Here is a 27,095-nt window from a genome sequence, read left to right on the forward strand (position 1 = left end):
TCCTATTGCTTTGCTTGTCAGAGGCACAGAACATATTTAAGCTTGAACATTTGAAGACTTATATGTGGTCAGGTTGAAGCACTTCCCTTCAACGCTTACACTCCATATCAAATGGAAGTTTATCTCATCTGTTCAAATATTGATACATCAAATAAGGAAGTTAGTGTCAACTGAACTGCAGAGTCCCAGGCAACAATGCTGCAAGATTACATCAATGACAGAGGGCCACGCAGTAATGTCACAAGATGACATCACTGATCAAGGGCTACAAAGCAACACTGCGATGTGCAATCTTTGTTACAGCTTTTACAATCTGTATGCAGCATCTGTACCAAGCATGGTCTAAATCAACAGGAACTGCAAACTACCAAACTGTGTCCAACCTGCAAGCTGATGCCAATTTCACGCTGTTCTCTGCAATGTGCCAACAGCTGCCTGCGGGTTTGACCCTCAGCATAGCCACAGACAGGCATCAAATACTCCATTGGTGCCTTCTCCAGTGGGAATTGTAATGGGGTCTCCAACAGGTAACAAGTGTGCTTCAAGGATTAGTCGAGGATCATTGAGGGAGCGTGTCTAATTGAGATACAAAAACACACACTGTTTTTTGGCTTACTTGCTTGGGAAGGTCACCCCCCCATTTCAGCTGTCAAGATGGTTTGATCTGCTCATCACTGCTGTCTAACCATTCCCTGTGCAGGTCACCCGAGTGTACGACACCTGATGGTACAGGCCTGCGTTTGCACTGTTTGCTGATGCTTTCACACTCAAAATTCGGTGTGGTACTGGCTGAAAAGGCCTCTTGGTCAAACTAGAACTAAATCTCCACCAAGAACCCCACCCCCACCCCTATCCCCAATGAGTTCAAAGGCTTGCCACACTCACAGGTTGCCATGATGTTTACCTTGCCAGTGTACATACCTACATCATGGATGAAGCGTTCGATCTTGGACTGCATGCCCCAGTAGCGGAACTCCACCTTGCACAGCTTGTATGCGCACATGATGGGCATCTTGCCAGGGTTGTTGTTGAACTCCTCGATCCAGTCCTCAGACAGGGGGCCCCGCTGGGTCTTCACCGACTTGTAGAGCCTGGGGTCCTCCTCCGCCTTGTACTCATGTGGGGGGATGGGGTCCTTCACGATGTCAATTGGGTCTGAGCCAGGGAGAACATCTGTCATTAAATATCAGCCACATAGCCAAAATCTGCTCAAATACAACACAACAGCTGTCTTGGAATGACACTACACTCTGCCCATCTAAAATACTTCCAGATTCCATGTGTCAATATCAATGCATAATGTACACCTTTTTTGTGGAGTGTTTTGGACAACTGATTATTTAAAATTCAATTTTAAATAAAAGTTCAATTTAAATTGCATTACACCCAATCAAATGTGACACAATGAATGATCAATTGATTTCCTGATTCACTGATAGCTTCACAGGACATACACACTTTCACAGCTGCATCCAGCCACTGCTTTAATGGAGGTGCACTACAGTGCCTGCGACACACACGCTTGTGTTTGTAAGTCACAGACACCCACTGGCAAGGTCAGTGCAAAGATGCACAGCAAGGTGCAATGCCAGGTGGCCATACCTAGGCTCCTCTGTCTCCTCTCTGCGGGTGATAAATTGAAGACATCCACCTGGTTCCCCGTGTCGGGCTTGTAGTATGTTTCAATGTCGATGGAGAACTTCTCCACGAAGGGGCAGGTGTACCTGAAAGAAAAACAAAACATCCCATGTTATCACTGTGTTTTTGCATATAAAGAATTTGACTCTATCTTCTCACCAATACACAAGAAAAGCTACAGCCTTCAGACAGCACTGGGTTCTGAGTGCTACAGCTTGACTGGCCTGTAGGTATTTCTGCACTCCTCACATCTCTGTGACACAAGGGACTTCACTGTAAAGATGCATCTGATTGATTGACTGACTGATTGATCGACTTTGATCTCATTGCTTCTTGAAGAAAAGAGCTTATCTCTAATTTTGGAAAGTGTAAGGCGGGGGGTGGGAGTGACCAGAGTCTGCTGGGGCTCTACTTCTTCCCCCCGTGGGTGTATTCTGGGAACAGTGAGACCAGATCCCAGTTGTACTGGTCACTGAGGTAAAAAGAGGCTGACAGAACAGAAAAGAGATAGGGGAGAAATCCATCTGCAAGGTCTGGGGCTTTTTAATCTGCAACACTGTCCAAATACTTCACCATCCCACATATAATGTTGTGTTTATACGATCTTCTTGGATTGAAGGAGCCTTGAAAGAAAGGGCCTCATCAGGATGGAGACAGTATACAGTGAATCTGTGATTAGTGCAGAGTGGACCCCTTGCCGCCACAGGGCTGCAGCCAGTGAGTAAAGCATGCTGAGTTCCAGTGCTGCTGTGCTCACTCCCATCTCAGTTCAGTGAGACACGGAGAGGGCCTATTTATAGAGTGCGCATCTGTGTCTGTTTTAGGGACATAAATGACGACATAATGTATGCCGTTAACCCATTTCAATTGTTACGGTTTCCAGGGTTCAGCCAGCGTAAAACAATAAAGGTTGACATCACTGAGACACAGTTACCTTGAAAATATGTTGTCTTTGCAAATATTACAATAGTTTTATCAACAGTATGATATTTTGAAACTCAAAATATTGAGTTTCATGAGCTCACAAAATAATTAAATTATAGGAGAATCTGAGCTTTACTGGTCTGAAGGGTGTTCATTTCCCTTTCAATAGTCTCTTACAGCCTTACTGTCAACCTGGGTGAAGTCAGTACTCACAAAGAAAATTACAACACAATAAACTGTTAGTTTAGGGGTAAATTTCACTTTCTTTTGCTAAATTTAGACTGTAGGTTAGGCTCTCCTCCGCGTTGCCTACCAAGCGCACGCTTAAACAAAACAGACCACCTTTCTGTTAAATTTGTGTCAATACAAAAAATACCACACAGAAAGTATCAACCTAAAACCAAGTTACTCTTTGGACTTTTTTGTTTTTAGCTTGAGAGCATCTAATCAAATGCTTTGAGCAAGCATTTGATTAGAAATGGACCTCTTTGATTTTTAATTAGCAATATTCATTTAACCAGTATAGAGTAGCAGTTAGAAATTTGCTGCTGGTTAGCCACATACTTGGACATAGAACACCCAGTCTGTATCTACCAGTACCTGTGGCCAACTGTGCAGGTTGCCTAGTGACAGAGTGCAGGGTCAGACAGCTGTGCGGGCTGCATAGTCACAGAGTGCATGGTCAGACAGTTGTGCAGGGTGTTCAATCCTGAGAACTGAGATAGGAGGATGTTGAGATTGGAGGCTTCGTGGGAGCACTGCACAGTTCAGGCCTCATTGCTGAACAATGCTCCAAAAACCACTTTACTGCCACAAATGAAGTGGTGGCAGCAGCACAGATAGAGTGATTTTTTTACTGCTGCACTTTCTCCCTGGCTGCCTTGGAGTTCTTTCTTGAGTGATAAGTCAGCAAGCCAGTCAAGGCATGTGAGGGTGAGGCTGTGGGTATGTGCTAGGTGCCTCATTGGTGGAGTGGATGGGGGTTGGCGTGCCTTGGGTTTGGCATCCTGGTGAGGTGGGTTAGGAAAGCAGAAAAGACAAGAGGTTGGGCAAGGTTGCAGGGGTGGCAAACAGAGAGTGCCGATTGGTCCTTCAAGATGAGGCGGGACAGGTGAATCAGCCAGACCAGCAGTGGTCTCAGCTTGCTAACAGCCTCGTTGGAGCTGGCCAGGGACTCTGCTGTCCCTGATAAACATGTCAGCAGCCACCTCCTGCCTGCCGACTGGCCCGACAGCGGGTCAGCGTGTCCCACTCTTCTTCTGTCAACACCACTGCATCTCCCGTGTGGGACCCAGATCACACTGCGCTCTGCGTGTGGGAGCTGGGGCCATCGGAGACAGGCTATCAGTAGCCATTAAGGGCCAGCTCACTTTCAGTCCTGTATTGATGACAGAGCTCAAAAAAACCTACATTGGTGTTTGGCAGTTATTGTATGAGAAATGTGTTCTTTACAGCAGGTGCACCCAAAAAATATATGAATTTAAGATCAATCTGGACCCATAGGTTTGACTAATTTAATCAGAGCAGTGGGTGGTCAGTAGAGTGACAAAACCTTACAGACAGCAGGTCTCATAAACATAAGGACTGGTCTCAAAGCAGACCTAGTTATGTGTCCCTGGGGTTCTGTATGGTAGGTTTGGTTATTGATCCTGGTTCACACAGAGGGCGGCCTGTAAGCCCTTACCCAGGTATGTAGAGGGTATTCACTGCCTCTTTGCTGTGGGCCCCTGCAGCATCAGTCTAGGTGGTTGTCCAACCTCTCCAGTACAAAGCACCATCCTCAGTGTTGCAGCTATGCAAAATGTTAGCTGACTGGGGGTGAGGGACACAGCATGCCACTCACAGCCACAGGGACGTGCAGGGCATGCAGGCCTGCAGGGAGCAGTACTGTGCTCTCTCACCGTGTGCGGGTGTAGGGGTAGGCGTTCCAGGACTCCTCCTCCACGCGCAGGGCAGCCTTGGGCAAGATGGAACGGAACCAGCTGGGGATGTGCATGCCGATGTGGTAGACCTTGTGAGTGTACTGGCCCGAGCCGCCAGGCCCGTCCGTGTACGGCCGGTTCTCCAGGATCTCCACCCCGCTGCCCTCGCCGCACGTCTCCTCACGGCTCTTCTTCTGCAGGAGGCGGGGGAGGGGGGGCAAAGAGCAAATGTCAGCACACCTTCCCTGTTTCCTTGTTAAAACCCTTACCTCACACAACATTTCTCAGCAATTCCTCCTGCCTGGTAAACAGCAGGAATTCTGCTAGTTCATCTCACCATATTTCTTTATACATTACGTCGCATTTGTTTGTCTAGGAAAATGGGAGCATGACCATTTGATTTAGCAATGCCACCCTCTGAAACTTGTCTGCCCAGCAACCGAGCAGTCTGCTCACAGAGGCCACGCCCCTCAAATTTTCCATATCAGCGAATCTAAGACGGACCTCGGCAGCGGCAGGAAGCGAGCGCCGTGTCACCCTGGGTTTTATGGCACGGTCGTTCCGTTTGACTGCGCGGCCGGTGACGCGGGGCACTTTCTGCCTACTCACGCCTATTCCGAGCAGGGGCTGCTGAGGGCAGCGTGATCGTGTGCTGAGGAGACAGAAAGTAGGCAGAGGGAGAAGTCACAGCAGGACCAAAGGGCAGCCCCGCATGCTTCCTACATATCCCTGCCTCCTCCTCCGCCTCCGCCTCCTCCTCCTCCTCCACTGCCTCACGTGCACTTGATTTTTAACAGCTCTTCAGGTGCTTCTGTGCTGTAACTTGCTGGAGTAACTGCTGCAGCTCTGACCATCAACATCTTTGTACACTGATTATCATTATACACTCTACCCCTGCCCAAAGGAATTAGGCTGAGCCCCAACTTACAATGTTTGATGAACATAAGAACCACATGCCACTGAAAGTCTGGCCAGTATTCCCTGATTCTTCAACGAAACATGAGGCAAGGCCAGCAAGCAGCGCACTGGAGTACCCCTCAAGCCTTGGGACATCTCTTTTGGTACTTCTTGGCACAATTCTGAAAGCCCTACCTGGTCAGAGACATCCACAGTGCTGACATGTATCTAACTCCCCGCCACCTGGGTTTAGTTAATGATTGACCATGCCAGGTGTCCTAGGGAGGGAGCGACTGCTGGCCAAAGTCCAGGACCACAGAGGATGAGCTGGCAGCAAATCTTCAAGCAGGTTGTCAATGCCTAGACACCAGCAGCGATCCTGCAGCGGCCAGTTGAGTCCTACCCTGCCGTCTCACTGCGCCAGTAAACGTGTTCAGTCTGACGCCAAAACCTCAGCCATCTCCTGCCTGTGTACTTCCCACTGCTTTACAAAGGCAAAACACTGCCAATGCCATGTGCTGTACATTATTTAAACTGCCACTGCAAACATTGCATGGCCTATGCATAACTTTGCATGACATGGGTGTTAATATTGCCTATACTTTGTAAATAATTCAAGACTAATTTATACTTTGAGGACAAAAAGTGTTCTTTAATGCCGTTCACATACTCCATTAGTCCTTTATCCATCCAGAAAAGCAGAGTTTTTCATCTGCTCTCGCTTATGCTTTCAGTTGTTAAGCAGTCAGCTCTCCAGAGATGGAAGCAAGCACTGTCTGCTGGTGGGTGTACAGTGAGCTGTCAGTGGGCAGCTGCTGGAGACCATTCCCTCTGAGGTACAAAATATCACCGCAGTGAGATACAAAAAAAAAAATCCTCTCCGTGGGATACGGTAAAATCATTTCCGCAAGATATCAAAAATTATTTCTGCAAGGCACTAGCAGTCAAAACGAATTCCTTGTCTGAAATGTAATTGCTTGATAATGGAAACGTTGATCAACACAAAAAAAGCAAACTAGAAAAGAAAGAGAAAAACAAACTCTACATTGCAACAAACACCCCCTTCTTTGGTTGAGTCAAGGAGCTGTAGCAGGGACAGATACTGAGACTGGAGGACGTAGGACAGGAGGTTAGTAAGGCAGTGATTTAATGGCAGCGGCTAAGCTGGGGACCACAGCCCACAGGAAGTGGTCTGACTATAGTCGCTTACAGGTCACCTTGCAGCCTTCTCCTGTTTGATGGCTGAAGCAAAGAGGAGGTGGGCTTGGCTAGTTCCTGACTGGGAGCCCTCCTGGGAACCTCAGGTTGCTAATGGAAGTGGTGGTGGTTGCCAAGTAGAGAGCAGGCTTCTTTCTGGAGAAAACTGATATCCCAGTCTAACGAAAAAGACACTGGGTTGCATGAAATAACCTTGGATGAGAGACTGAACTGAGGTCCTTATTCGCTGTGGTCATTAAAGATCTGATGGCACCTATTACAAACAGTAAGGTATTGCTCAGAGCCCTGGCACAAGTCACAATCTGGCCATTTTATCTGCTCAGTTTATCTTATGGGGTGAGCATTCTGCACACAGAATAGCTGCCATGCATCACCTAAGTGGGTGCTATACGTTGGTGGTTTTTAAGATGAGTCACCCCCCACCACTGCAAAGTGGTTTGAGATCCTTAAAAGGTTCTGTATAACTGTAATCTGCGACTCCTCTCCTAATGATGGACTCCCCAGGTCTGTGCTAGGGCAGGGGGAACCCCGGTTTCCCTGTCGTGCCTCATCCCATCAGCATATCCATGGGACAAATGGCAGCACAGATCCCACTAGCACTCTGAGCTACGGGACGGGACCGTATGCAGTTTGATGAAGAGCAAGCTGCAGGTTACATCATGGCCTTCAGTGAGATTAGGCTAGCGGAAATCTCAAATGAGTATGGATATTTACAGAAACATCCTGCCCAGGACACAAAAGTAGTCCCTTACAGGACATTATAGGACCAGCTCCTACTGAATATACTTCCATAACTCTTTTACCCACATGCTATGACACCATACTGACAGCCACTGCCATGTCTTATACTTATACATACTGATTATTTACAGCATCACTACAGAACATGGGAGCTCTCTATTGATTACTGATTAATGGATGTCTTGTAGCTGCACTAACTGCAATGATGTGTTGCAGTGCTGGTCTGAGCTCAAACACATGAGGTCCAACTGCAATCTGTTGTCTTATCATACAACATTAACATTATTCAGGACCAGGTGGCTATGTGGTGGTGGCTGCACTCCCTGTAACCCAGACTGGGAATGGGTCTGGGCCCAGCACTGGAGGGTGCAGTTCCTGTCATCTGCACCCCAACTCCCCTTCTCATTTCCCCCAAAGAATCCTAACAGTCTACAGAACTCTTTACCCAAGAGATTTCCTATCTACCATCCCATGGAGAGAAGTCCCAAGGGAAGGGAAGGCCAGGAGGGAGGGAGAGAGAAAGAGTATGACACGGAGAGAGAGAGAGGGGAGGAGGCCGCGTGCACAAATGAGGCAAATATAGATCTGCACAGACAAGGGCGAGACAGTGGGGAGTTTAATCTAATAAGGGAGAAAAATGGACTGAGCTTTTTTTCCAGTCTTCCTCAGCAGTAAATAACTCCATAATGTTGTACAGTAAGCTACCCTGGGAGGAGCAGCCTCCCTGAGCGCTCCCACTTTCCGACTGGAGAAGAGCCGGCCCTCCAGACACAGGTGCCTGCTTTACTAACAGGCAATAATGACCATATTGCGCTGACCTGGAGGAAAGAGGGGGGGGGCTATTTCGAAGTGGTGTCAAATTCACCTCACAAAATGAGCTACACGAAGAAAGATCCGTCCAGGGAAAGATCCAGAGAATGAACACACGTGGAATTGTTAAACACTTGTGGCTTTACAGCTCTGTCTGAATAAAGAACTGGCAAAGGATGTGTGTTGAGGGTACAGTGGTACTTGCAGCTTCACTTTAGTCTGCAGAGGTACAAGCCTACAGGAAATCTGAAGTGCAGATTTCATGTATGCTTGTAAACCCAACAGATGTGCATGTGGAACCCTGTGTGAGGAGGGTGTATTCTAATTAAGAATGCTTGTGTTCCTGGTATACACAGAAAGAGCTGGAGGCACAGAGGATGACTCTGCAACCTTACTGACTCTCTCTTTATGATGGTGATAAAGGCCAAAAAGGTCAGCTTTTAGTAGCAACCCCTCTGTTGTTTGACTTGTGAATATGACAGGAAATACATCCTCCACCCTCCGGCTTAAAAGTGAATTAATGGATTTTTCTGGAAATGGACACGGAACACCCAGCTAAATGCATTATACTCTAACATTATGGGTATGCTGTAACATTCTCCTTGTGACCCAAGGAAGACCCAGCTGTCTGAAACTTTATTTTCAGCAAACTTTGAGTACAATGTAACAGTGTATGGGTATTTAGCTTATGTTCTCACTGTCCTTCTCACAGTAATCACCATCTGTACAATTATCTGGATGAACTTATATTCTCGTGATACTACTTATATAAACTGTTGTACCAGTCCCCTTCATTTACTTACATTTATCTATGTCATACAGCACATGTTACTCAAGGAGAAACTGAAAACCACTGAACAAGAACCTATAATTCCAGTAAATCAAATATTTGAAGTATAAAGAAACAGAACCACTTAAAATGACAAACTTTTGAGGTCTGTTTGGCAGGATTTATATAAAATGTAGTTTTTATGTTTTGTAAATGTCATACAATTTACATTTTACTTTAGGTTCTTCATTAACACTTTTTCAGACAGGATGCATGCAACTTATACAATAAGAACCAATAGTAAATTTACTGGTTCAGGGTATCCACACGCACACACTTGATGCAATGTGAGTTATGCAAGTCTGTCTCACACAGATCCTGGAGCCAAGGGTGACACAGCGGAGCTTAAAGGAAGATTACCCAGCTGGTGGCAGCGTGCTCCGAGCATGCCATGGAAGAGTTCCCTCACCATGTGTGGCAGGGCTGCACATAGAAAACGCCACTAAGGACTGATTTAGGGTCAGATTCCTCTACTGCAATTCTATTCCTAACCATTATAAGATAAACAGCAAAACTGATCCGAGATCAGCACTTCAGGGACAACATCTGCCCGGAGCTGAGGCAGGGGTTGGGGGGGGGTGGTGACTCTGGAGGCCATGAATCAGCGGCACGGGGCGCGGGGCGTCAACCTTTCTGCCTTCATTACTTGTGACAGGACCATTCATTAGCCGGTGGCCTGCTCTCGGTGGCTGGGGAGCCTGCGCAGACACAGCGCAGACACAGCGCAGGCCCCACAGCAGCCACTGCAGCACACGGCACTTCATTAGCCCGATGACAGGTGCCACCGCCCCAGGCCGACTGGCGAACATCAATCGTCCCCACCTGCCGAAAGATTTATGCCTAGGGTTCCGAATGAACGAATGGAGGATTAAATTGGAGGAATATCTCAGCCCCTCCTTCCTTCTCCTGTCTCTTTGTTAGCTGTGGATGCTCTCCTGGCTGATTCCCTACTGCTGGTGCCACGTCAGACTCCATCGGCGGTGTGTTGGGAGACAAGCTCAAACCAGACAAATAATCTTTATCCTACATCTTCAATCTCCTTCACGTGTTCACAGAGCAGCTTGCAAGAAAACTTTGACTCACAGAATCTACATCAAATCAAATAACTGACTTTTTTCCTAAATAAAAAAAACACTGATGTAATACGTAAAGAATGTGTATGTCAAAATCTAGGCCAGAAGCAAGTATTAACTGGAGGGTTATTGACTTATCTATGAAACAGCATGCAGCATGTTATAAACAGGAATGCCAGAAAGCATTATAGAAATGTATTAAACAGTTCAAGTCACATAAGCTCTAAAACTATGTTAATGAAAGAAGAAAATGTAATATACCAAAGCACCCAGACGATAGCATTTGACATTTTACAGCTCATGTGAGATTTGCCATTTGTTTCAAACAAAAATGGACAGTTACGCTTTAGCAACAGGAGCCATTCTGGAACCACTGGGTATACCGCATTGCTCTCTGAACCATTTGTGTCGAGACACTTATCAACGTGCTGCAACAGAGAAAGACACCACTGGGCTCCAGCCTTAATTGACTTACAGCCACTGCTTGCGTTGTCCCTGCAAATCCCCCCGTCCCGATAATGAATTTGCAATTAACTATTAATCACCGAAGCAGTGTGAGAAAAGGCACACGGGAAAATAAAAGGGCTGTCCAGGAGGCAGCCGGGACTGGGATCTGCCAATCCCGGCCTCCACAAGCAAAGACACAGCCCTCATCTCCCCTTCCAACCTGAGGTGCTGCTGCTTTTCAACCCCTTGTCACCCTTGGTGACACCTGTACAGAGGAGCAACAAATATGGGAATGGGCAACGGGTGACTTGCTGCGCATGCTTCATTTCAGTAAAAACCTGACCCCTGCCTAGAACTGTGGCCAATCGGCATGAATGCGGCACCTGCGTGGAGCACAGTGCAGCGGAGGCCAGGCAGAGGGTCTCCTGCGGAAGGCAGCTCCTCCAAAGGAGCGTCCCCAGCTCACAGATAACGGCTCGGAAAACAGGGAGGCGGCGATGCGCGGTTGTCCCGGCAACGCAGCTGCATCAGAGACCCCTCCCCTTACCCTCCCTCTCGCTTTCGTCTGTCCCCCTCGCATGGTAAACAAATCATTAATGTGAGCGCCACGCTCCTGCTGATGTCACCGGTAACCATGGCACCCCAAGTGGGGTTTGCGCTATGTCCTCGCAGTTGTGACGTTGCGCAGGGAAGCTGAGGGGAGAGAGAAGGCAAGGGGCCAGGCAGGACTCGAAAAGCCCCGATTCTGCTCCAACACCTCATGGTTGCTAACACTGTTCAGTTTCACTGCTTTCTCAACAACCCCAAATATAACCACAAAAGTGATACATAGGATATATCACCTTCGCTAGCTTTGGGATATAGGAGTACACCGTGCGCGATACGTTGATCAGACCACAGCTCTAATCACTTAATTATGCTTTTAATCAATGCACTTCGTGTTAGCAGTGCAACACCTCTGGCAGAAAATCTAACATAATATTATTTTAAAGGTGACCTAAAGGTGCTGGCCACATTAATGCTGGGACTAAAGGCAGTCACAGATGCATTTGTATTGTATGGACCTGCGCATACCTTCTCTTTTCCTTCCTAAACTGTTCCCAACAGAGAAGCCCCTGGGGAAACTGACCATAATGTCATTGGAGAGAATTAGCAAACAGACGCAGACATGGCCTTTGCTCCCTGAGACCGGTGACTGGAGGAAGCCAGGCAGCAGAGAGACGCAAGCCTTGATTCCATCATCATCTCCAGATCCAGTTAGCGCACTGTCAGTGCACCCGGCGTCCACCCTGCTCATGCCCATTAGAATGTCTCCAGCCAGGCCCAGGCTTGCAGGCCAGCACAGCAGTCCATGTCATTGGGAGAAAAACAACCGTAATGCGGAAAACATCAAATGCTGGCTGTTCTCCAGCAACATCCACCGGTAACTTTAATCGCCCATAATCTCCCATGTTTAAACCCTGCTTTTGGTCATTGCGTCCTGAGAAATAAGCCTTATTATATGGAAATATTGCTGAAACTAATCTGTCGTAAGCCAGGTCACCGGCAAATGGTATTCACTGGGGAGGGGGGCCATCTTTTGCTGCACAGAGTGAAAGGGCTGCCATTATCCAGATGTGAAGTGGGAAGTGAGATATGGTTACAATACGCAGTACCTGCGTAAAGCACAGACAAATAAAGTCCACCTGAGCTGACAGTGCCCTGCAGCTTTGGTGATCCGACAAGTATCAGAGAACCTGAATCTCAGATCTCTGTCAAAATGACACGTTCAATTAACCATTAAAGAGCCAATTACAGACCAATCGATCTGGCAGGAGAGGCTATCAGTTCTACTGTCGTCACAGGCTGCCATGGTGCTGCTGCATTAAGCCCCTGCACCCGAACACACCCCCCATCTGGAGGGGCAGAGGCAAAGCCCCAAAAGGCAATAATCCACAGACTAACACCGGGCACTGTGGCTTAATCCGCCACATTGTTCGCTGCATTACCGGGCACTTTAGAACCCTGTCCTTTTGTTGTTTTCCCCCACATGGCGTCTGATTCTGGAGCCGGCTTTGCTCCAGAGCCGGCTTGCAGCCCTCACCGGCCGGCAGGGGCCAAGGCAGCCGGAGGCCCGGCCAAAACGCACCGCGGGCAATAGTGTGGTTTCAAAACCGACTGGCGCCGCCGCGCGATTCAGAGGCGGCCCTGCGGTTACCGCCAGAGCTGAGCTGCATGGTGAGGGAGGTCGCGCTCACCTGGATCATGTAGAGCTGTGCGATGCGGTACTCATCCACGCTCATGGGCATGGGGATTCGGTACTCCTTGATCAGCATGTTGAGCAGAATCTACCGGGGGAGGGGGGGGGCCGGGGAGGGGAAGGGGAAGGGGGGAGGTGGGGGCGGCTTCTAGCTGTGGCTCCTCAAACGGCTGCGGGCGAACTCATCGATGGAGCCTGCGAAAGGAGAGAAACAGAAACGGCGGTGAGTGATCCTGCGACACCGGATTCTGCGACACCCCACAGTGCATTGCATGGTACTCCTTCCAGCAGCATACTGTCTGACAGCATAATGATGAGCGCTCTGCACTGCTTCATCCTGCAGCAGAATGCTGTACCAGCACTCCCTCGCACCGAATGCAAAGGCATTGCAAAGGCAAATTCATGTCCAAATCCCTACTACCACACCTGCAGTGTCAATCTGTTTTACTTCCTCTGACCACGGGTCCCTAGATTTGCATGAACAAAACAAAGTCAAATAAGCCTTTGACAGTAATTACTAGAAGTGATAGGGGGAGTTTGTCTGATGGTCATTGCTCCAAATCACTCTGAACTTACAGTGGCTCTGCGGCCAGCCCTGTGGAAAACACGTGTACCTTCCAGCGCCAAAGGATACCAAACCGGCAGCACAGAAACATCGCAACAAAGGCGGGCAAAACTTCACGGGTCTTTAACTGTCTCACACAGGGCCTCGCTGAGAGTAAGAAGGATTATCTGGGGAGGGGGGCGTGCATTACAAAGCCCTTTCTTAAGAGCTACAGAGCGAAGCAGCAGGAGAGGTGTGTGTACGTGTCTGTACGTGTGTGTGCATGTGTGTGTGCAAAGCTGGTTTCTGTGGGGGTCTGCCCTTGCATTTAGGCCCACCTCCAACACCTCCCCTCTTCCCACCCTGCTCTCCCAAGGGCAACAGAGGGCAAACCTTGCGACCGACAGCTCTGGCTGGCATGGGCTTTCTGCGGTCACCAGCTTGTAATTACGGCACTGTTGTGTAACTAGGCACCGAAAATCATACACCCTCCAGAGCCTCCGACCCCTCACTAATCAGTTAATATTCCTGACCTGCCATGTCCAGAACAAAGGCTGGCATTAAGAGGGGTCCCTTTTGGCGGCCCTGCATTTGGGCAGGGGATTCGCGGGGACCTGATACCACCGGGGTACAGTGACACATTCTCTCAAGCGAGTGACTGTGACGCACGGCCACACGAAGGGCACGAGGCACCCGGCCCCTGTTTAGAACCCACGGGGTTCCACTTTCCCAAGTTACGGAAACAAATTCGTAATAATGTAACACAATGCCGTGTGGCAGCAGCGGCGGAGAACAGGAGGCCTTCTGTGTGGGGGCCAGTTCTTCTCAGCAGCCTTCCTCCTTACACAATGTGGCCCTGTGGATCAGAGAATGCGTCTTCAGCAGCTCTGGAACATCATGCTCCGCTTAAAATAACCAGACACTTGGGAAATACTTAAAAATAAAAGTGGGCTAGAGTGCACGCAGGAGGCTAGAGCGAAGGAGCGCTGCCGTGCTGGAGGAGGCGGGGGGCCGAGTCAGGACAGGGGGGTAGGCTGGGTAGCGGGGAGGGGCTGAGAGCGGGGGCGAGGGCAGGTGAGCAGCATCCCTGTCCCGCCCCTTCGCTGTTCAGGCCGGGGGTGGAAAGGAGGGGGGTGGATAGAGCAGGGATCAGGTGTCAGCAATCCACGCGCTGAGCTGGTTTTTTAGAGACACAGTTAGTAGGAGGTGATGGATTCTCCTCCTCCTCCTGTCGAGGAATTACAGAGGCTGCGGTGCTCCATGGGAAGTGAGGAGGAGGCTGACAGCTTTTCTAGCAGCAAAGAAATGGCAGCTCTCCCAGGCTTGCTGATATGTGAGCAGATTAGTAAAATGACAAAAAACATCCTATAGGACAGGACAATGTATCATCGAGAGGTTTCCTGGAGTCCAATGATTGCCCAAGAGTCTGAACCCATTGGTGAGCTGTGAAGGGTGTCAAAAGTGTAATGAATGTAAAAGGCAATTCATCAAATATTGCACTAACATGATTTCTTTTCAAATATAACACATTTATACTACTCACATATAAATCTATATGATAATAATTTTTTTCACGTATACACTAATTAAAATGCTCACAATTGGCCCCAAAGACAGGGAGGGTGTTTAATTGCAAGATAAATAATTGTAAAATAGATTACAGGATTCTACCTTTGTATGACTGTTGCCTCTAGGGGTGTAAAGGGCTAGAAAGTAGGCACAAAGTATATCACTCACCAACAATTTCCCACAGACTGCAGTGCATGTCCTTTAAATGAACTTATTAGGTGTGTGTCAATAAGTATGTGTGTGTGGTTGTCTTTGCATTTGTGAAAAATGCTTCTGAATCCATGTGAATGTGTGTGTGTGTGTATGTGTGTGTGCATACAGTGCTGAAACACAGTAGCCGCTTCAGTGACAACAATGAGTCTACACACACAAACGACCGCACCACACATTCCTGTCTCTTCTACACTCCAAGTTTGCCTTCTATGACCTCATGCTACATCCAGTGACGCTGAACAACACATGTTTTTGGCAAGCCTTTCGGGCACGGGGCAGCTTATTTCTAAACTAGACAACGACTCCAAAGGGAAGGTACAAGGTCACCGAGCACATGTCATTTAGAAGCTATTCAGAGAAATAGAGGAAACCCCTTGCTGATGATAATTAGCGAGGAATCATTAGGCACTAAGGGGACACCAAAACAGTTCTGACACTCGCATACCCTCACAAGCGCTGCAGCTGTGTTTGGTCCGGCGCTGGTGCCTCGAATGTGGAAGCCCCATGCCCTTGTCCCCACACGTCTCCTTGGCCCATATCCCCCCAGAGAGGTGGCTGGGGTGTGGTTCGGCGCCGAGCCTGCAGCCGCGAGGGACTTGACAGAAGCCACGCGGTGTGAACGTCGCAGGGGTTTGTGCTGATGCATACGGATGTGCCCCTCAGCCTGCTTCTCAACAGCCCATCCAATGCAAGATTCATGAGCCGTCAGCTAAAAGCTTCCCTGTCTGGGGCCTGGCTCCTGAAATGGGAAGTTTTCCGAGCGCTGAGAGATGCCATCACAAGAGATCATCCCGGAGTGAACTGTGACTGTCTATTTCCCCTAAAACTTAAATCTGTTTGTTTAAGCCTACAGGAATGGCCATCAAACCCTTGAACAGGACGGTCCATTCTCAGGTCAAAGCAGGAGGCAGGAGGCTGGAAACATCTCCTGCACAGCGTAGATGAATCTGTGAGGGACGCAGTGCCGAACAACTGCACACTAGGAATGACTGCATTTCCCAAAATATAGTGAAAAGAGACATGGTTGAACAGGTTACAGGCTAAAATGGTTGAAGTCACTGAGTGCTGTCTCTTAGAGCTAGACCACACACTGTAGCACATGGTCCAAAAAAGGACCACTGTTTTGGCCTTGTAGAAGATTCTGCACTACACAAGCTGCAAGCTTACTGCATAAGAACAAAGCTTGCATGATCTTTACAATTAGAAAAAAAGTATCTGCAGTTTGATTCTTGTCATACATAACACTGAACATGAATGACTGCACTCCTTTCATTCACACAGAGGAGCAACCTTCACAAGCTGCATGGCCAGTGTGCTTGACCTAGAAAAAAACAAACCCTATAAATAGACCGGTCACAATAATCCTGACAAACACATGCAGGGCCTCTGGTGTTGTATGCTTCATGAACATGCAGCATGTATTCTGAAAACACAGGAAACCTTGTCCCTGGCTAAAAAAATGCAACGAGGACTAACCCTCCACAAAGTAAACAAAATGACCTCTTGGAGCTGGGAGACACTGATGATGTAGCACAGCCAAAGGTTGGTACTTCTGTTTTGCTGCATCTGCATCTTTTCTTCATACGTTTTTCTGTATTATTCTTAGATCAATTAGAAATATTTTTGTCATATGTCCTTTTAGTGGTTTTTTCAGCTCTGAAAGTGAATTGAGTTTTGCTTTTGTTGTATATACATCACCTTGTTATATACATAACAGACAAGTTTTTGCACACCTGCAATGAAACCTTCAGAATTTTTTTCAAAAAGCCACAATGTGATCTTATACTTACTTTTTATTCCTTCTCCCAGGACCAGCTAAAACAAACAGCTTCAAAAACAAAGCTTCAACAGGCCCGTGTGGTGATTCACTTCTGCTAAGCGTCTTATGGGGTTAAGTGCCACAGACAGGGCTTGGCAGCGTCGGACAGACTCCTGAGCCACGGCGCTACTCCCCAGCCCCACCGATCCCCAAAACTCCCCCCATTTTGACACGTTCTCTCTCCGCTCGGCCTCTCTGGCACCGAGGCGCTGTCAGACGGTTTTACGTGTCTGTGGCTCCGCGATAATTTTCACTCGAGCGTGCTCAGTGTGGCAAGAGGCAACACAACTGAGATTGAAGCCAAACTCGGGTGGGATCTACGGGGAGGAAGATCAGTCACATTCAAAATTTTTAGTTTTTCAAAAAAAAAATCACGACTGCAGAAAATATCTGGCTCCCACATGCCTGAAGTTTAACATGTCAGAGCACTGTGGTTGTTTTGTGCAGATCTCTTCTCAATTATGAGTACAGTATTAAATAAATTAGTATAATGGGACACTGGCATTCATAAAAACAATAATAATTTGATTGAAACAAAATTAAAAAAGAGTTCAGACGAACATCTGACATTTTGGATGGAGCCTGGCAGACGACTTGCCAGCAATTATTAAAAACTGATTACTGACAATAATTTATTTAACCCAATGCAGCTACTATTAACTGAAATAGTACTATTAAAACTGAAAGGCTACACCAGTACAGCTTAATACTGTACAAGGATTGTGAAATGTCCACACAAGGCAAACTGACCTCATCACCTTATAGCTGTATTTCCACCTCTTCTAGTTCACTTTTTAATGAATAAAAAGGGTTTAGCATGCTCCTGTTGCACCTTCTGCTGCAGAGCTCTCCACCCCCAACCAGCGAGCCAGAAGCCTGTTCTGAGAAGCCCTGCGGCACCCCCGCGTACTGCAGCCCAGAGCATCGATCGCTCTCCTGCCCAGGGGGTGCACTGCGGGCTGGGGTGTGTGTGTGTGTGTGTGGAGGGAGGGTGCTTACATAAGCAGAGCTGGCGAGCTGACAGGCCCCGCGGCAACACACCGGCTTTCGGCTCAGCCTTCCAAAAGCGCAGCCCACGTCCTCGGCGCTGCGGGGAGCGGGGCGGCATGAGCGTTGGGGAGGAAGCAGGCCGGCCTGCGAAGGCGTCTAAGCAGGCACCCTCCCACGGTGGCCCTCAGAGCGTACGCCCATCGCGCGCGGTGCCCCGGGGCTTCAAACAGGGATGGCCACCCAGGGTGTCACAAGCAAGGCCAGATTAACTCCTGATGCTCTGATTGTGTAACCCTGCTCTATAAAAACACATGTACTCAAAGAAACCCGTACCGGATCTACGGCAACCATTTCTGAGACCGACAGTTTGCACTGACAAGCAAGCAGTGACACACCTGGGACATCAAAGAACAAACCAGCAACAGCATCTGAAACCACAAACTACACACTCCCTTTACTAGTGAGGAGTAAAGGTAAGCAAAGGCTTCCAGGAGCCTGTAAACACAAAGCCTTGTTATCACAAGGCTTGGCCGTTGAAGAGGGCTGAACGTCTCCCTCATGGTTCACTTCAAATCAATCTCTACTTTCGAGGAAGCAAAAGGTTGTTGTCATGGGATCTGGCAAGTAACTATAGCTGCTGTGGACCCAGCCAAGGGGTGAGCGAAAACAGCAAACGTAAGCCAAGCTCCCAATAACATACCGCAACTACTGCTGGAACTGGCCCTCCAAGAGGTTTAAGCACACAAGCATCCATGCACCTGGCAGCCAGATCTGCTGTATACAGATACACATATACACATGGACACATGCTGTACAGAGGATTACAGCACAGCGTTGGCTTCATCTGAGTCTTCAAGGCACTTCAATTTACCCCTCCCCAACTCCCCTGGAGCCTCATCCCTGAATCTCCCAGCAGTGTTAATCTACTATCATGACCATGTCACTCGGTCAGGCCCTTGTGTGCTGGGAGCTGTCAAACATCTTCCCTGTCTCCCCTCTTTAACCCTTCTAAACACTCTCACTGGGGCCTCACCACCTGATCAGCATGGGTTCAACAGGTGTCTACTTCTCACCTGACGTAGCCCCATGCCCATCAACACTAACTGTGGTTGGAACTTTGTGGGCTGGGTTGTGAGGGTCTGTATCAAATTACTATCAAGTAAAAGGTGCATACCCTCAGCATAACAACCTATCTGATAAAGACTAGCACAATCATGTCTGAATGGAAGCAAGTGGCACAGCAAGGCTGTGACTGAGTGCTGGGTGTGAGCACAGAGCTCAGTGTGAAGGGGGCCTGGCTTTCACACAGTGATGCAGCTCCTCGACAGACTAACCTAACAGAGCCACAGCTCCTCCATTACAGGAAATAACCGAGCACAACCAACTGCATGCTTGCTGATTAATCCTTCTCTGACACAGGCTGTGGCACAAAGGAGCAAAGTCACTGGGTTACAGTACACAATGCCCGAATGCCACCAGGCCACAGCGTTCTCATGCCCCGAAGATCAAACGAGACCTTAAAGCCAAATCAGCCAAATTCTGTGTTCCCACCACGGAACGCTTGATCTTAAAAACAACGGCTCGCCAAAGGGTCACAGCAGAGAGAGAATGGCAGTTATTACAAAAACATGTGAGGGAACAATTGTTCTAGCAGCTTTGTTTCTTTTGCGCCTTCTCTCCATCCTGCCATGAACACAGCTGTCCCTTCACTGCATGCTTCCACCACAACGACCTGTCACCTTTTATATAGGCACACCCTCTCTTCATGCAGTGCCCCACTGCTTTTGAGATAACTGCAACCCTTTGTGTCACCCACCTCATGCCCTTTTCTTCCTTGTCACTGCAGAGAGAATCACACACACGGTGATGTTGTTGAAACTACACATACAAAGGGAGCATCAGGAGGCTAGGGCCCCACATGCATCCCTTGCCTGGTTGGTAATTAAGTCGCCCGAGAGTCAGGGTGTCTTTTACAACTCCCCCTGAGAGCCTCCTCACACAGACACAATCCTCAAGGAGCAGTGCTTTTGTTAGAAAACACAATTAGAAGGCTTTCTCACATCCAACATTTAACAACTGGCTGCTGTCTGTGGGACAGTTTCCCAAATAACGCTCTGTTACACGAAAGAAGAATACCAATTTGTTCAAAAAGAAAAACATTTTGATCCATGAGAACTTTGGATTTTCTCACAACACAAACATGCAAACATGGCAGTGTGTGTGTGTGTGTGTGTACGTGCGTGTATGTGTGTAAATACATTAAAAAGAAGTAGTGTTGCTGACTTCATTCTTACTTTATTCTTCATTCTTACTTTATACCAAATTGTTTTATACCTTAGGAGAGAGATGTAGGCTGTCAGCCCAGTGACACATGCTTGTAAAGCTTCCTACAGCCTTGTTCTGCATTCATCAAAGTGCACTTTTTGTAGGACCCTCTGACCTGCAGAAACAGTAGCAGTACCCAGAATATTCGCTCACACAACCAGGCATGTAACGGCGCAACCTCACTCCCATCAAAACCCAAGGAGATATAATTCTCCCACACACGTGCGCACCCTCACACACGTACGCACACTCCCAGGAACACGAGGCACACTGCGTGTACCCCAGTGGAGAGACAGCTGGCCCAGATGGGTGTCACGGTGACGTGCAGAGATGAAACAAATCCCTGGGCATGAGGTGTTTGTCATGGGAAGTATTTTCCAGAGGCCACAATAGTGGAGGGTCTGGTAAATTTAGCCCTGTACTAAAGGGGGAGGGAGGCGGGGTCAGGTTGTGATGGCATGGACACATGCGGGGCTGCTGTTGGGGGGGAGGCAACAGATGACCTCAAACCTGACACCAATGGAAACCAGCAGAGACCCTCTAATGGGGCATAACATTTTTGCAAACAACGCTGTATTGCTGTCGCCACGTTACCACATGGCAACAATGTGAAGGCAATGTTAAAGATCTGTACGCATTTACCATTGATTATATCCTCCAGAGGAAGGTAGTGAATACGATTAAGAGGGGTCAGCGCATCATCTAATTTGTTTTCCCCTTACAGCACAAAGCAGTCAGGTCTGTTAATCCCCAAAAGCTTTTCTTGCTTTTATTTATTTATTTTGTCTATCTTGTTAAAATGTCAAAGGACTTACACTAAGAACATTCATTCAAAACTAATCTGTCTGGACTAAATTTGGCAGAGATTTTGCAGTTTGTAGTTCTCTCTTGTCTCTGTTTTCCACTGCTCTAAGTGTTGTCTTTCCATCTTCACCTACAGTGTGCCACTTGCGAAGTGATGTAATTCCTCCTAGGCACATTTTTTCCCTTGCCTCGAAGAGCCCTTTCACTTTCAGCATTCAAATTCCAGCCGATCACTGTCAGGTGTGTCACTAAGGTTCAAAGGAGGCATGGAAAGATACTGTACATGACTACAGTTCCCAGCATGTAAATATGGTGCTCAGGATTGTTTCATTTGTGTGATCAAATAGCTCACTGCAGGCAGACCCATTAGTTTGTTGAAAAATGAAGCCATCAGAACCAAAATCCAAAGCTAAGAGGAATACCAGCCAAAATCATGCTTTGTGCAATGTCTGGACAGTACTACACTGCTACGTTACACTAAGCTCTGCACAGCCAATGCAAATGCAGGCCAGTTCAACACTGTGGAATTACAAATGTTTCAGTATCTCTTTTCACTAAGCATTTACTATTCTGACAAACACTCCACAGTATGACAGTAAAAATTCTTTTTAGATACAAAACATACAAAAACCATGTTTTTTTTCAGAGAAAAACCACTAATATATAGTTCAGGGCTTGTATTTGAATGCTTTGGATAATCTTGGGTTTCACATTGACCCCAGTATCGGCATTCAGAGTGCTCACAGGTCTGAATGCTCTGAGGTTATGTGCAAGCCCTGTAAGAAAAACCAGCTCCTGTTCTACCAGCACCCAGCCCCTGTTGTTCCCCAGGGGAAGACCTCTGTGTTGCTCTCCCTCACTCCACCACCACAGCTGCCCTATGCTGCATGCTGGTGCCCTGAGATTTTCACATTCCCATCCATACACACAGACGCATGCTTGAAGCCAGGTGCTGTTCCTGGAAGGAGATGACAGAATGACACACAACGCTACAGAGATTCCACAAAGAGACGCTGCTTAGGGAGCGGATCTCTGTACTTCACCATTCATTTCCCATATGACAGACAGATCATAAATGCTATAGAACCTATTATATGCTTTGTGGTTGGTGCTATTTTAACACAGAAGGGCACAGAATTCATTACTGTCCTTATTGCAATACTCAGTATCACCCTGCACAACTCCTCTCCTCTCCATCATTCTTTTGCTTAGCTGAGACATTTTTATCTTTGCAGCCATGGATTACTTAAATTCGACACACTATCCATTTAACCAACTAGATCTTTATTGAGGCAATTCAGGTACCTCGGTTAAGCACACAATAGAAGAGCCTCAAGGACTGTGCCCCGCAGACTCGAGTTACAGGTCCAGCTCTCCAACCGCTGCACTACACAGCCACCCTGTTTATTCAACGCCTTGGGGGCACACGCAGACTAGGTCTTCTTTTCCTTATTATTTCTCAATGTGGAGGGGGGGGGGCTATAAATATCTGATGCCTGCAGAGAAAACCGTCCACCTAGTGCCTTCTCCCCGCAGCAGAGAGCAATTCTCGGATTAGTCGTGTTCGGTGGAAAGAGAGCACACTGTTGATATCGGGCAGATTCCGCTAAACCCTAAAGCCTCCAAAGCCCCAACGGGCAGCAGCTGCTATTATTACCGGCTGCCGTGATCCCTGGGACATCAAATCCGTTTCCCCGTTCACCGCCATGTTTCCCGCCCCGCAGTGGCCCGGGCGAAACAGATGCCGCTCTTCTCTGTGGTGAGGGGGGGGTTGCGGGGGCCGTGAGCGGGAGAGAGGGAGCGTGATGAGGGCAGGAGTGGCCAGAGCGCACGGTCAAGCGACCTTCGGAGCGTCGTATCAGATTTTCCAGTCACGCCTCCCCCTCACTGCCATTCAGCGAGTGGCTGCAGCCACACACAGGAGGATCCCTCAGCCTCAGCGATGCGCCAAGCAAGAGGGCAAGGAGAAAGGGGGAGGGAGAGGGAAAGAGGTCACTGAAGCACCTCTACAATAGGTGGAAATCATTTCCACAGGTGCCTCATAATGCATCTATTTGTGAACAGTGCCCACACAGGTAACATTTTTTTTTTTTGCTTTTGCATTCTACTTTGTTGCCTGCATTCATATGTGAACAGTATGTCTAAAACCAGATTTATTTGCTGGGCCAGTAAAGCTCAGTTTGAATTATCAGAGAGTGTCCTCCCGGATCTCCACTTGGTCGCCCACACTGAGGACATGAAGGGCGGTCTGCCCCATTACACTGCGTCCCACGATCCCCCGGGGCAGCCGCGTGACTCAAATCCACTTCAGGCTGAGCGTGACGTGCTGTCTCTCTCTCCCTCTCCACCCAAAGGCTGCCCCCCCTTTCAGAGGTCTCTGCACCAGAAGAGACAGGCTAGGGTTATTGACACCCAGTCAGCATGGAGAGCTCTTGCAGCCTAGCTGCTCTTAGCTTCACCCACCATTGTGGTCCACTAAAGTGAAGGAGTGACACTGATGGGACAGGGGGCATCTGGTCCCTCTTGTTCAGAGTGGCCAGACCTGGCATGCTGACAGAAATGGTGGCTGCGCACCAGCAATTTAATGCTGCCTGGCACGTAAGATGCATTGCCTGTAGTCGCTATGTTTTTCACAAGGTGTCAGGTGCTAGTGAAGAAAAAATAACTCAGAGACACACATTTGATGGTAGACTGTCACTGTGTAAAGGGCAAGGCATACACATCCAACACCACCCCTTGTCTACTGCCACCCCCCTCCAAAATGGCACACAAAAACAGACCTTAATTAGCGTGAGGGCATTGATTACAATGAGCTCCTGCTGCAAGAAAACAACAAAGGTGTGCGAGGAATTGATTTGTGCTCAATCTGACACAAACCAAGGGGGCCAAAAACCAGAGGTGGGCAATTACATACTCCGAGGTCTGTCATACTCCTGAGGTGCATTGCAATAAGCAACTTCACACCTGCTCACAATAGGTGACTCGCACCTTCTGTCTGCTTTTGGTCCAAAAACAGCAAAAAAGCTGCCGAGATCGTGGGTCAGTCGTCTGTGCTCCGGTGGGTCAAGCCACTACACTTTAGCAAGGTCAGCCAGAAGCTCAGCTACAGTGACAGTCAGCAGACTCTGCATCTCTGCATGACTGATTCTTGTTAGGGGTTGTTAGCTGCATATATAATGTCTCATGTGAATACAAACTTCTCACATGAATACAAAAACATTATGAACAGTGACTGTGAATATGATATGCACCAACAGGACCATTTAGTTTCTAACTGGAAAAAAAGGGCAACCAACAATCTTTTTAGCTATGGGAGAAAAAGAAACAGAATAATTACCACCAGCCATGACATCTTGGAATCTGTTCCAAGTAAAGAGTTTGTTTCCTCTTACTTTATGCTGTTATCAGTACATTTTACTGTTATGAGGACACCCTGGAAGTGCCCACTTTCTACGTGGTATCTCTGTAGAGTAGTAATGTGCTAATACCCACATCAGCAGAAGAGGAGAACGTAATGTGTTGAAAAAGGACAGGCCTTTTGCACAAGTGATGTAAAAGAGCATCCCGTATAAGTCCACAGCCATTTCATCTCAGTGCAAAATCAAGGAGACCAGATGGTACAAGCTCTCAGAAGCTGCTGACATCACCAGCCCTCCACACATGAAGCAAAACTGTATTTCGTATCAACTTGACTAATGTTGCTTACAATATAGGTACTATCCATCTGCATAAGTGGGTGCAACCACTCAGGTTTTGGTACTTCACAGAGTTGAAGAAAAGCAGCGTACCGCTGACCCACGGTTGAACCCACTACTGGTCTGTGGTCGCTAACTTCAATTCTCACCGAATCGAATCCTCACATCCTTAACGAATCTCTGCAAAGCGTGAAAACTATGACCACACAAGCCAAGAGTCTGCGTGACTCCAGCTGCTCTCTGCTTGGAGCTGAAGAAAAACAGTCATCTCAACAGCGGCGACCCTGCCTAAGAGAGCCTGGCGGCACATGCACGACATGCTCCCTCTCAGTATCTGTTTGAGCAAGAGTTTTAATGACTGTTTCTATACACACTTCCACTCCTAGCCTTCCCCCTTACTGCAGCTATCCTCTTGTGACAGAAAGTGACAGTCTCTGGCAGCCGTGCTGTTTGTCATAACGAGGGAGACTCTGACACACGAGCGTTCCCACACCAGTCGGTTCCATTCAGTTCGAAATATGGATGACGGTTGTTTATCACAAACTGCCTGCATTTCACTCTGGCTGTCACTCCCTCCGAGCAGCAGCAGGAAGGATCTCCAAGACACAGTCCAGTGACTCATCTATGTTTTGGTGTCAAATATGTCAGGAGATAAGCCACCCACCCCCTCCAGCCCATGATCCCTGCAGTTCATGTCACCCACAAAATAATGACAGCCTTCACATGGTCATGGAAGAAGGTGTGGGAGTGCAGTGGTGAAGGATCGGAAGATGTGACTTTCATGATATCCAACAGCTGTACCTGTCTCTAGATATTCAAATCCCCCGTCCCAGACTTCCTAATGATCCATCTGAATAGATTTTTCACAGCATGCTCAGTACAACAGGTTTCAACTGAAATAGTGAAACAATAACATTTGTATGTTGCTACACCTGCACACATGCACACACGTAAGTAGACACATGCCTGTACACACACAATCACACACATACACCCATAGGGAGAGTGCCAGCACTTCTGCAGTATCTGCTGACCAGAATACTCTAGCCTGTGTCTCCCACAACTCCCCCTCGAGGCCTGAGAACTATGATGTGGGAGAATTACCTTATATCCGGCACATATCCGTCCACCCTGTACACCCAGTTCGCTCCATGTGGAGCTTAGGTCTACGTCTGGCCTCCCCATTACATGCAAGTGCACCAGCAGCTCCCCCTCTTTCTCATGCCTGGCTGGAATTTCGCTGTTGTTTTTGCGGTTAGCAGCCTGGTCTGGGATCACACTCGGCAGGAGGGGAGAGAGCCGAGACTTGCATGAGACGGCGCGGAAGCGCAATAATGGGCGGGTTGTTGATATCGCTGATTCTTCTCTATCCCTTTTTTCTCTACGCCCCCCAACCCTTTTTTTTTTTTTTTTTTTTTAAACTTCCTCTCCGTCTCCTTCTGTGCCATCTCCACCTACGAAGCCGAGTTGCCATGGAGATGTGGAAGGCTGTGCCGCGACTGGCTGGCAGTGAGGGGGGGCAGAGTGATGCACAGAGGCTAAGGACAGCCCACCAGCAGATCTGAGCTACTGCACTCACCCTCCCACTTCCCCTCTCTCCCCCAACTCTCCTCCGCTGGGTCTCTGCTCTACCTGACTTGTGGCTGTATTTTTGTTCAGAGCCAGAGCAGAAGAGCGCAGGCACTGGCCTGTTTTGTCTGAATGAACCCCTGCTAACGCTTCCCCAGGTTGTTTTCTGGCAAGGGTTTCCTCAAGAAGCTGACCAAAGACCACTTCTCAATGGCTACCACAGATAACACATCAGGGGGTCGTGTCTCTGGATGTATCTACAACAGCAGCAAGCAAGGCACATCAGGACTGAGCTCAGCACCTGTTTAGAGTGGTCACACACAGTACAGCAAAAGATAACCCCCCCCCCCACTCCAATCACGACTACCTCTCTCTTTACCTGTGAGCTGTCAGCATGTATTATCACATAATCTGAACCTGTGCATGTATGCATAGGTGGTTAACAAAGGTCAAACAGATAAAGTAAGAAGAAAGTAAAGTAATACTGTAGAAGTGGCCACAGTTACTGAGGGCGTTGAACATTGGACTATTCGCACAGGAGGTCCGGTTTCTGCAATTAAGGGAAATCGGAGAGCATCTGAAATGATTAACAACCTAAGCTTGTTTGGGGTTAGAGTGACAAGGAAGCTTTCAGTACATTCCTACAGCCCTTGGATTCAGACATAAGGTATCAGGAGAATTATAGTCCAGTTGCTGTGTCCAAGGCAAGCTACTAATGAGGGAAATGAATAAGCAGAAGTGACAGTGCAGTGGCAATATGTACACAGCAATCTCCTACAGACCTGTACAATGTCAACAGAGTGAGTGGATCTGCCAAACAAGCACAATG

The 27,095-nt window shown here is 48.1% G+C and overlaps 1 protein-coding gene and 1 long non-coding RNA gene across 6 annotated transcripts in view; both read right to left on the reverse strand.

Moving 5' to 3' along the window:
• The window catches only part of LOC118776274 (membrane-associated phosphatidylinositol transfer protein 2-like), a 35,654-nt gene extending 22,811 nt beyond the window's left edge, over positions 1-12,843 (reverse strand). For all 5 annotated transcript variants that reach the window (XM_036526483.1, XM_036526481.1, XM_036526479.1 and 2 more), the window contains exons 1-4: positions 12,737-12,843; positions 4,464-4,678; positions 1,603-1,724; positions 922-1,155 (exon numbers count right to left, since the gene is read on the reverse strand). In XM_036526483.1, coding sequence (XP_036382376.1) covers positions 922-1,155; positions 1,603-1,724; positions 4,464-4,678; positions 12,737-12,814 — 649 coding nt within the window. In that variant the 5' untranslated portion in view covers positions 12,815-12,843. The remainder of the gene's footprint in view (positions 1-921; positions 1,156-1,602; positions 1,725-4,463; positions 4,679-12,736) is intronic.
• Positions 12,844-12,852: 9 nt separating this feature from the next.
• Positions 12,853-27,095, reverse strand: part of LOC118776277 — a 37,189-nt gene continuing 22,946 nt past the window's right edge. The window contains exon 3 of the long non-coding RNA XR_005004917.1: positions 12,853-12,933. This is a non-coding gene — a long non-coding RNA (uncharacterized LOC118776277). The remainder of the gene's footprint in view (positions 12,934-27,095) is intronic.

Source organism: Megalops cyprinoides, chromosome 4 (genome assembly GCF_013368585.1).
Source record: "Megalops cyprinoides isolate fMegCyp1 chromosome 4, fMegCyp1.pri, whole genome shotgun sequence".
NCBI lineage: Eukaryota > Metazoa > Chordata > Actinopteri > Elopiformes > Megalopidae > Megalops > Megalops cyprinoides.